General features: G+C 34.2%; 1 protein-coding gene across 4 annotated transcripts in view; it reads left to right on the top strand.

The window, feature by feature from the left end:
- The window catches only part of TAF4B (TATA-box binding protein associated factor 4b), a 118,827-nt gene that overhangs the window by 86,935 nt on the left and 19,587 nt on the right, over nt 1-12,305 (top strand). For 3 of the 4 annotated variants that reach the window (XM_019741280.2, XM_019741281.2, XM_019741282.2), the window contains one exon: nt 9,549-9,659. In XM_019741280.2, the coding sequence (XP_019596839.2) occupies nt 9,549-9,659 (111 nt within the window). Of the gene's footprint in view, nt 1-9,548; nt 9,660-12,305 lie in introns of those variants that run through there. The other variant, XR_012498777.1, reaches the window with a different exon arrangement.

Below are 12,305 nucleotides of genomic sequence, written 5' to 3'. Positions count from 1 at the left end.
AACAAGGAAACAATGGCCTTAAATGACACACTAGATCAGGTGGATTTAATTGATATTTTTAGAGCATTTTACCCCAAAGCAGCAGGATATACATTATTTTCAAGTGCACATAAAACATTTTCCAAGGTAGACCACTTTTTAGGCCACAAAACAATTCTCAATGAATTTAAGAAGATTGAAATTATATCAAGTGTCTTCAGTAACCACAATGCAAGAAACTAGAAATTAATAACAAAACAAAACAACAACAACAAAAAAACTAAAACACACAAACACATGGAGGCTAAATAACATGCTACTGAATAATGAACTGGTCAACAGCAAGATCAAGGAAGAAATCAGAAGATACCTTGAGACAAATGCAAGTGAAAACACAATACCCAAGGTCTGTGGGGGCACAGCAAAAGCAGTCCTAAGATGAAAGTTGATAGCAATACAGTTCTGCCTCAAGAAACAAAGAAACAGAAATCTCAAATAAACAATCTAGCCTTAGGGGACCTAGAACAAGAACAGCAAACAAAGCCCAAAGTGAGTAAAGGAAGGAAATAGTAAAGATTAGAGCTGAAATAAACAAAATAGAGTCTAAAATAACCAATACAAAATATCAATGAAATCAAGAGCTGGTTCTTTGAAAATACAAACAAAATTGATCAATCTTTAACTAGACTCATCAAGAAAAAAGAGAGATGACCCAAATAAATAAAATCAGAAATGAAAGAGGAGAAATGACAGCTGACACCACTGAAATGCAAAGGATTATGACAAAATATTACAAACAGCTACATGCCAACAAATTGGACAATCTGGAAAAAAATGGATAAATTCCTAGAAACATAGCCTTCCAAGACTAAATCAAGAAGAAACATAAAATCTGAACCGACTGATTACTACTAATACAATCGAATCAATAATCAAGAAGCTTTCAACAAACAAAAGTCTTGTTATCAGATGGCTTTATAGGTGAATGTAACCAAACATTCAGAGATTAAATGCTACTCTGCTCAAACTGTTCTAAAAAATTTAAGAGGAGGGAAAGCTGGCAAACTTATTTTATGAGGCCACTATTAACCTGATTCCCAAACCAGACAAAAACATTACACACAAAAAATTACAGGCCAATATCCCTGATGAACATAGATACAAATATTCTCAATAAAATATTAGCAGATCGAATTTAGCAATACATTAAAAAGATCATACACCATCATCAAGGGAGATTCATTCCTGGGATGCAAGGTTGGTTCAGTATTCGTACATCCATTAATGTGATACACCATATAAACAAAATGAAAGATAAAATTCATGTGATCATATCAACAGATGCAGAAAAGGGTTTGACAAAATCCACAATCCATTTATGATAAAATCTCTCAGAACAGTGGAATCAGAACATAACTCAACATAGCGAAGGCCATCTACAACAAACCCACAGCTAACATCATACTTAGTGGAGAAAAGCTAAAAGCGTTCTCCTTAAGATCAGGAACAAGATGAGAATGCCCAGTTTTACCACTTTTATTCAGTATAGTACTGGAAGTTCTAACCACAGCAATCAGACAAGAAAAAGAAATAAAAGTCATCCAAATTGGAAAGGAGGAAGTAAAACTGTCGTTAATTTGCAGATAACATGATACCATATATAGAGACCCACCAAAACACTTTTTAGAAATGATAAATTAATTCAGTCATGTTGCAGGATACAAAATTAATATTCAGAAATCAGTTGCATTTTTATACACCAATGAACTGTCAGAAAGAGAAATTAATAAAACCCATCCTTTTTATAATTGCATGCAACAAAATAAAATACCTAGGTATAAATTTAACCAAGGTGGTAAAAGACCTGCACTTGACAAACTATAAGATAGTGAAGAAAGAAATTGAAGAAGATACAAATAAATGGAAGCATATACCATGCTCATGGATAGGAAAAATTAACACCGTTAAAATGTCCATACAGCACAAAGCAATCTATAGATTCAATGCAATCCCTATCAAAATACCAACAGCATTTTTCACAGAACTAGGACAAATAGTCTTAAAATTTATATGGAACCAAAAAACACCCCAAATAGCCACAGCAATCTTGAGAAAGAAGAACAATATTGGAGGTATCACACCACCTGATGGCAAAATATACTACAAGACTATAGTAATGGTACTGGCATTAAAAAACCAACAACACATAGATCAATGGTACAGAATAGAGAGCCCAGAAAGAAATCCACACTTATGTGGTCATTTAATCTATGACAAAGGAGGCATGAATATATGAGGTCTTATAGTTAAGTTTTCAAACTCAGCCTAGAAAAAGTGCTACTTACCTCATTGTCGAACATTACTATGTTTACCTTCGATGTACTCCCCTTGGGAAGCTGTGCACCGGCCCCTAGTCTACCCTTCAAAGCAATTTTGGAACTCCTTTTATGGAATGGCCATCAGAGCTGTCTTCGTATTATCCTCCATGTCCTGAATATCATCAAAGTGTCTTCCTTGCAGTATTTCCTTTACCTTTGGGTAAGGAAAGAAGGGCCAGATCAGGTGAGTAGGGAGGGTGTTCCAATACAGTTATTTGTTTACTGGGTATAAACTCCCTCACAGATAGTGCCATGTGAGCTGGTGCATTGTTGTGATGCAAGAGCCATGAATTGTTGGCGAAAAGTTCAGGTCATCTAACTTTTTCCCACAGCCTTTTCAGCACTTCCAAACAGTAAACTTGGTTAACTGTTGGTCCAGTTGGTACCAATTTATAGTGAATAATCCCTCTGGTATCAAAAAAGATTAGCAACATTGTCTTGACTCAATTTGGACTGATGGAAATTTTTGATCATTGAGAATTGGCTGACTTCCATTGTGCACTTTGACACTTTGTTTCAGGGTCCTATTGGTACACCCATGTTTCATCACCATTGATAACACGGCCCAAAACATCATCTTGCCTCCCCAAAATGTCTTGGCAAACTTAACTCTCCTTTGCTTTTTTTCATCAGTGAGCTCCTTCTGGACCATTTTTGCACACACCTTTCTCATGCCAAGATTTTCAGTTAAGATTTTCCTGTTTCTCTATCGATGATTATTTAGTCTGCTATGCTTCTCACAGTCAGCCAATGATTTTGACGCACAATTTGATGACTTTTTGAAATGTTTTTGTCAGTTCTGCTCGTTACTGGCTGCCCTAATCTCTTTTCATCAGTGACGCAGTCTCTCCCCTCAGAAAAACGTTTAATCCATTTATACACTGCTGTTTTCTTCATAGCATTATCCCCATAAACTTTGACTAACATGTCCCTGATTTCACTTCCACTCTTGCTAAGTTTAACAAGAAATGTAATGTTTGTTCGTTGCTCTAATTCAAGCTCAGACATTCTCGCAGTGGCACACAAAAACATGCAAAAACAATAATGAACACCACTGAGCAAGACACCGCCACACGTTGATATGAACCCAGCTTTGAGACACTGATATACCAAGGTTATGAAACCTCACCAAGCTGTTTGTACAGTGCTGCCAATGTAAGCACATGGTGGCCAGTTCACAAACTTAATTGTCAGACCTCATACAGTGAGATAGAGACAGACAGTCTATTCAATAAATGGTGTTGGGAAAACTTTACTCACACATGCAGAAAATGAAACTGGAACACCTTCTTACACCATATTAAAAAATAAACTTAAAATGGTTTAAAGACTTAAATGTAAAACCCGAAACCACAAAACTAGAAGGAAACATAAGCAGTAAACTCTTTGACATTGCTCTTATTGATATTTTTTCTGATCTATCCCCTCAGGCAAGGGAAACAATAAAAATAAGCAAATGGGATTACATTAAAATAAAACATTTTTGCATAACAAAGGAAACCCAAAAAAAAAAACCACAGACATCCTACTGAATGGGAATTGGTATTCACCAATGATATATCTGATAAGGGGTTAATATCCAAAATGTGTAAAATACTCATACAACTCAAACCAAAGAGGAATTCAATGAACAAATGGGCAGGGGACCTGAATAGAAATTTCTCCAAAGAGTACATGCAGATGGCTAATGGATGTATGAAAAGATGTGGCACGTCACTAATCATCAGAGAAATGCAAATGAAAACCAGAATGAGCTATCACATCACACCTGTCTGGATGGCTATCGCCAATAAATCAACAAACAACAAGTGTTTTTGAGGATGTGAAGAAAGGGATCTCTTGTGCACTGTGGGTGGGATTGCAAATTAGTGCCACCACTATGAAAAACCATTTTGCGGTTTCTCAAAAAAATTAAAAATAGAACTACCTTATGACCCAGCAATTCCACTTCTGGGTATTTTCTTTCTTTCTTTTTTTTTTTTTTTTTCAGATTTTTTTTTTTTTAATTGGCGAAGGGGAACAGGTCTTTATTGGGGGAACAGTGTGTACTTCCAGGACTTTTTTCCAACTCAAGCTGTTGTCCTTTCAATCTTAGTTGTGGAGCGTGCTGTTCAGCTCCAGGTCCAGTTGCCGTTGCTAGTTGCAGGGGGCACAGCCCACCATCCCTTGCACGAGTCGGACCAGCAACCTTGTGGTTGAGAGGACGTGCTCCAACCAACTGAGCCATCCGGGAGGGAGCTCAGCTCAAGGTGCTGTGTTCAATCTTAGTTGCAGGGGGCGGAGCCCACCATCCCTTGCGGGACTTGAGGGATTAAACTGGCAACCTTGTGGTTGAGAGCCCACTGGCCCATGTGGGAATCGAACCGGCAGCCTTCAGAGTTAGGAGCATGGAGCTCTAACCACCTGAGCCACCGAACTGGGCCACTTCTGGGTATTTTCAATCTGAAGAAATCCAGAACACGAATTCAAAAAGATATATGCATCCCTGTGTTCACTGCAGCATTATTTACAATAGCCAAGGTATGGAAGCAACAGAAATGCCCATCATTAAATTGATTGGTAAAGAATATATGATATATATATATAGATAGATAGATATATAGATATATATATAGATACACACACACACACACACACACATATACATACAGTGGAATATTATTTAGCCATAATAAAGAATAAAATCTTACCATTTGCAACAACATCGATGGACCTAGAGAGTATTATACTAAGTGAAATAAGTCAGACTCAAAAAGACAAATACCATATGATCTGACTTATATGTGGAATCTAAAGAACAAAATAAATGAACGAACAGAAAAGAAACAGACTCAGAAACAAAAAACAAACTGTTGGTTTCCAGAGGAGAGGAAGGTTGGGGAGCTGGGTGAAAAAGGTGAAGGGATTAGGAAATACAAATTGGTAGTTACAAAATAATCATGGGGATGTAAAGTACATCATAGAGATACATAGTCAATGATACAACAACTATTTATAATGCCAGGTCTGTACTAGACTAATCAGGTGGATCAGTGCATAAATTATATAACTGCCTAACCACTATGCTGTACACCTGAAACTAATATAAAGTAATATTGAATGTCAACTGTAACATAAACAAGTAAATACATAAATAAATTAAAAAGCAAAAAAAAAACCTGAACCTCAGAGACCTGCAGGACAGTGATCAAAGGATTGACACTTGTGTCATTGAAGTCTCAGAAGAGAAAGAGGCAGTTCGTAAAAAATTTTTTGAAAAAATAAAGCATAAACCCTCCCTACCCCCAAATTTAGAGCAAGCCATAACCCTAAAGATTCCAGAAGCTTGGTCAGCCTCCAAACAGGATAATCACAAAGAAACTGGCTAAGTCACATCGTAATCAATCTCAGAAAACTAAAGACAGGAAAAATCTTGAGACTAGCCTTAGGAAAGGATCCTTTTCTAATAGGGGAACAATAATTCAAATGACTATAGATTTCAGAAACCATGGAGACCAAAAGGAAGTAGTAAAATTTTTTTTTTTTAATTAAAGTTTACTGGGCTGACAATTGTTAGTAAAGTTACATAGGTTTCAAGTGTACAATTCTGGAATACGTCACCTATATATCATGTTATGTGTTCACCACTCAGAGTCAGTTCTCCTTCCATCACCATATAATTGATCCCTTTACCCTCATCTACCACCTCCCTCGTAAAATATTTTTAAAGTGCTGGGAGAAAAGAACTGTCAACCAACCTAGAATTTTATATCCAGTAAAAATATCTTGCAGAAATGAAGGTGAAATAAAGACATTCTCAGATGAAGAAGATGAGTAGTATCTGTTACCAGCAGACCTGCTCTAAAAGAATTGCTTAAGAAAGTTCTTCAGAATAAAGTGAAATAATAATAAAGGAAAGCTTTCAATATCAGGAAGAAAGTAACAGAAATGATATTATAGACTATTCTTCTGTTTTTGAGTTTTTTAAATATGTTTAATTGAAAGCAAAATAATGTCAGGAAACTTCAATGTATGTATATGTAATATATCAAACCAAGTACGAGTATTAAAATATTACCACTAATATCATTCTTAATGGTGAAAAGTCTGACTCCTTTCTTCCAAAGATTAATAAAAAGGCAAGGATGTCTGCTTTTGTCACTGTTATTCAACAATATATTGTAAATCCTGGCCAGTACAATAGGCAAGAAAAAAGAAATAGAAGGCATATAGATTGGAGAGAAGAAGTAAAATTGGTTGTCCTTTCATTCTCATAACTGTTTCTTTTTTAAAAAACAAAAGTTTTAAATTATGATAAAGCCCAGTTTGTTAAAAAAAAAAAAACTAAATAAAAAATAATTTTTTTTTTACCCATTTTGGGTGTTATGTCTAAGAACTCGTTGCTGGGCCCCAAGTTATGAAGATTTCTGCCTTTTGCTAGAAGTATAATTTATAGTTTACATTTGGAGTTAATTTTTGTATAAGGTGTGAAGTGTGAGGTCAAGATAGATATTTTTTGCATGTGGATGTCCAGTTGCTTCAACATTTGTTGAAAATACTTTCAACAAATAAATTGTTTTCCACCCTGGTCAAAAATCAATTAACCATATTTATGTGGATCTATTTCCTAATTCTTTGTTCTGTCCTATTAATTTATGTGTCTATTCGTTGTTAATACCACATTATTTTGATTACTGTAACCTTACAGTAATTCTTTAAATTGAGTGGTGTAATTCTTCCAATTATTTTCCCTGTTTTTTCCAAAACAGACTTAGCTTTTCTAGTTCCTTTGACTTCCCATATAAATTTTAGAATCAACTTATTCGTAACTATAAAAAACTATTAGAATTATGTTAAATCTGTAGATCAATTTCGAGAGAATTGAAATCTTTACTATGTTGAGTCTTGCAATCCATGAATACAGTATGTCTTCACTTTTTTTTTAATACTTTTCATCTGCATTTTATGATTTATAGCATACAAATACCTGTACTTTGTAGATTTATACATATTTAATTTTGAAGGAAACTATTATATAAGTGGCATTTTTAAAAATTTATGTTTCCACTTGTACCTTAATGGTATTTAGAAATATTATTGTGTATACGTTGACCTGTGTCTTGAAACCTTGCTAAACTAATTAATTTGACCTAGGAGGATTTTTGCATAGATGATCATGTCATTTGCATTCCTTTTTCCAAGCCTCTAACTCAATTGCTGGCTGTTTTTACTGAAGTGAACTTGTCATCTTGGCCCACTAGTGTATGTGAAATCTGCATTAATGCCCAGAAATTCCTCCTGTTCCAGTTAAAAATGCTTGTTTTTCTGTATTGTGCTGGCCAAGATACATTCTTTTTGGTAAAGTGTTGTAGATATAGGGCCAACCAAAACTATAGTCAGTTTCATTTTTGTTAGGGTTTTACAGAATTTTCTACAACATCGTATGTGAGATTTCAGAAAACTAAAGTATAATTTGCAGAGTGGGAGAAAATGTTTTACTACATAGGAAGAGGATTTGAAGATAGAGGTCAATTTAAAAACTTTTTATTTGGTGTGACTATCTTGCAAATACCATTTGTCTACAGGGAATGACTTTGAAATATAGCTTGTTGTTTGATTTGTGCTGCAGGGTAGATTAACTAAAATCATATTTTGTCACCTTGAATTTCAGGATGTGACAGCATCAGACTGTAAAATTATATATTTTATTAAAAATGCCAGCATCAATAAAAGATGGTTTACAACTCTTGAAACAGTTTTCTATTCTAGCAATTTATATATAAGGAAACACGCAATTTAAAAGACAGGTAACTGCCCTGTAATTGTGGGCATTACACAGTGGGAAATGGGAAAATGGTTCTTAATTTATTTTCTTTAGTTAAGTGTTTTCTGTTTTATTAAAGATTCAGTTACCTATGGCTTATTCTTTGTCATTGTCTAAAATAATCTGAAATGATCTTTACTTTGTATCTCCTAGAGCTGCCTGTATCACCACACTATTTTCTGTTTTCATCCTGCTTTTTTTTTTTTAATATGTTAAAAATTTGATTGGTGCTCTTTTAAAAAGAATATTCTCAGTGTACATGTAAGGTTCCCCAGCAGGTTACTTCCAGTTGACAATCTTGGGGTCTGATCTTTTTTGAATATTTGTCTAGCAACCAGTGCCAGGTTCTTTCTTCCTTACCCTCCATAGTAATAAGATTTTAATAGGAATTGAGCATTCTTTCTCTTCTGGAAAAGCTTGGGGACCTGTGTAGTAATATTTTATTTTGACTTCCTCACCTTGTTTTTCTTTTTAAATACCATTTGACACTTATCTGCCATGGTTAAATGATGCTATATTTCATGCTTTTATTTTTCAGTTTTGATGTCTTATTTATCTGACTTTTAGAGGGTATCTTTCATAAGTACCCCTGGAAAATTTAGTACTTACATGCTAAAAACTTATACCTTGCAGATTTGGTCATTCTGGTTTAAATATGATGAAAAGTATACAACAAAACTCACGCTCGATTTTTGGCATGAAGATAATAGAGTAAATCTATGAGAAAATGTGCTATATTGAAAAGGGTTATAATGAGAACATTTGACTCTGAGTTCAGTTTCTCCCACTTTCTATTTGTGTGACCTTTACGAAGTTTTTCTAACTTCTTAGGAGCCTCACTGTCTCCTAGTTAAAAAAAAAAAAAGTATATTTATAATTTTCATGTTATTATAACAGTACGTACTTTTCATTGTGGTTGTGAGTTAAATGAGTTAATTTTTAGGAAAGTGCTTTGTAAATCATACATCATAGAACTGTTTACTGTAAAATATAAAAACTGTCTTTATTTTTTAAGTAATTTTCTTTTAATCTGAAAAGGTTGACAATAGTTTGGCCATTTTCTCTGCAATTTACTGTTCAATTCTTCAGTCATTTCTTACCTGTGCTTAAACAAAGAGATTAAGCTCTAAGTGCCTTTCTTTTCTTCTGTTTCTCTTCTTTGTTTCTTCCTTACCTGAATTCTGCCTCTTCAATTTAGAGATTCAGGACTAAAAAGTTTGTTGGAGTAAATGAATCAGGAAATGATGTGCCTTTACCTCTTAGGGGAATCGAGTATTTATTTTACACTGTGGTGAAGAACACAGACATAGGCTTAGTGATCAGTTTCTTGGCCCCTCTGAGAATGTGTGTAAATATTGCTTTTTTTCTTTTTTCATTCTATATTCTAGTTACAACAGTTGGAGCTCGCACAGATACAGCACAGAGATGCTAACATCACAGCTCTTGCAGCTATTGGACCAAGGAAGAAGAGACCACTAGAATCTGGGCCTGGAAATGAGGTATTGAAATAACATTTATTTTTCATGTCGAGAAAGCAAGCCAAAAGGAAGCAATGACATGCAAAGAGTTTACCCTCCCTTGCATGTTATTGCTACCAAATGCTTATGAAAACTCACCTTTGCCTATTTTATAAAATCTTAATTTTTATCTCGTTTTAAAGAAGTGTATTGCCTTGAACTTTACTCCTACTTATTAGTTATTTCATATTTCTTTCTGTCCCCCATCTCTAGTCATAGTGAGTTCACTATCTCAGATTTTTATTTCTGTGCATTCTTTCTAACCGTTTTAGGTAATCTTCTCCCCTCTGTGTATCTAAATACAGCTTGTCTGTTAACATTGAATCTACCCTCTTATTTTTTTTCCATGAACTTGGACTATTCTTTCCCCTACTGACTTCTGCTTTTCTGAGCACATAATGTGTTTGCATGGCATTAATTATTCTCCATTCCTTGTATGCATATTTTTTCTTCTGTGAGATTTTAAACGTCATGAGCAAGATTGTAATCCCATTTTTTTATATTTCCCACAGACCTGGGCACATATATACTCAATAAATATCGTTAATTATTTGATTAACACCCATGAAGGTTCTTATTCACGTCTTTAGAGCAATTGTTTGCTATCATGTTGCATTTTCAGTTGATCATCAGGGCTGAGAGAGGTACCATAAGAGTCCAGAGATAGGGTCAGCAGTAAGATCCACAGCTGATCTGTTCTGCTCTGTAAAATTTAAGTGTGCTTTGAGACAAGCTCCCCCCTAGCATTGACCCTTAACATGGACAGTTCCTAAATGAATGACAATCATCTCAGTAGAGGACAGATTTTTAAAATCCAGTTTGTTGTTCATTATAAATGTAATTAACGCAATGTGTTCATAAGCAAAAAAAAAAAAGGTTTCACAGTTATAAAAATGTTTAAAAAAAATTAATGTTTACTCCTTAACAGATTTCCAGTACCCCATCCCCTGCTCAGTCAATTGTAACCACTGTTAAGATTTTCACATAGCCTTATAGAAATTTGGTTATGAATGTGGGCTTGTATCTCATATGGGTTCACAAATGCACATTTTTGTTTTTACTTAAATCCATACCTGTTGTTCTGCCTTTAAGATTTTCCCACCTTTCCATAATCTCTCTCATGTAATTTACCTCCATACTTTTAAAAGTATGATTTACAGTCAGCCCACTGTATTTGCTGAGTCCATATCCTCGGATTCAACAAACCATAGATTGAAAATATTCTAAAAAAAATGTTAATGTTATTGTTGATGTGTATTGTATAGTTAGGCCTACGATGGTTGCATCTGTACTGAAAGTGTGCAGACCATTTTCTTGTCATTATTCCCTAAACAGCACAGGATAACAATAATTTACATAGCATTTACATTTAGGTATTATAAGTAATGTAGAGATTATTAAAGTATATGGGAGGATGTGTATAGGTTATATGCAAATACTATGCCATTTTGTATAAAAGACTTGAGCATCTATCTGTGGGGGTCCTGGAACCAATCCCCCATGGATGCCAAGGGATGACTGCACTGTGTTTAGATAAACATAATTTATCTGACCAGTTCTCAGATGGGCATTTTGGTTGTTTCCATATTTTTTATTGCCTCATTGAACATCCTTGTACTTACATTGTTGTATGCTTGTCCAAGTAACTCTAGGCCAAATTCCTAGAAATGGAATTCCTGAATTAAGGAGTTTGCATAACAGAAAAAACATTTATAAAGATAGCGTAGTATAATGAATCCCTATATACCCACCACCCTGCTACAACTACTATCAATGATGCCTAATCTTGTTTCATTGATATCCACACCAACTTCCTCAGGTAAGGTTTGTGCTCCTTGGGTTATTTTAAAGTCAGTCATAGACTCAATATGATTTTGTTCATAAGTATTATTTATTGCTTTTGATTTTTGATAAATAGTTTTAAAGTGCCCTCTAAGTTGTATCTGTTGTTACACCCATCCATGCCTATTTTACCACTCTATCATTAACACTGGGGATTATCTTTGCCATCTGTGCTTGAAAATGCAATTTTTAATAGTGTTTAAATTATGAGTAAAATCAAGCTTTTTTTCCTATGTATAGTGACACTTTCAATTCACTTTTTCCCTACTGAGTTATATTTTTTTAATTGATTAGGAAAATAGAATACTCCATACCCACCCCCAGTTTTCTTTCAATTTGGGCATTATTCATCTAAAAGTCTTTTTTTTCCTCCTTTAAAAATGAGTCTCGTTTTTGTTTTCTGGGCTTTTAGTGTATTTAGAAAAGCTTTCTTTTTTTTAATTGAGATGTAATTCACATATAACGTTGTATTAGTTTCATATGTACAGTATGATTTCATATACTATTTATGTATTGCAAAATGTTCGCCACAATAAGTCTAGTTAACATTCATTATCACAGTACAATTTTTTTTTCTTATGATGAGAAATTTTAAGATTTACTCTCCTAGCAACTTTCAAATATATGAAACAGTATTGTTAACTATAGGTACCATGTTGTACTTTATATCTCTAGGACTTATTTATTTTATAACTGGAAGTTTGTACCTTTCTTAATTAGAATTATATTAGTACTTTTATCATTTTACTTTTGAAGTACAAATCATTGATTCATTCAGAATTTCTT

Source organism: Rhinolophus sinicus, linkage group LG09 (genome assembly GCF_036562045.2).
Source record: "Rhinolophus sinicus isolate RSC01 linkage group LG09, ASM3656204v1, whole genome shotgun sequence".
Lineage (NCBI taxonomy): Eukaryota > Metazoa > Chordata > Mammalia > Chiroptera > Rhinolophidae > Rhinolophus > Rhinolophus sinicus.
The sequence above is the reverse complement of the archived record's forward strand: the minus strand, read 5'-3'. Positions and strand labels throughout refer to the sequence as shown.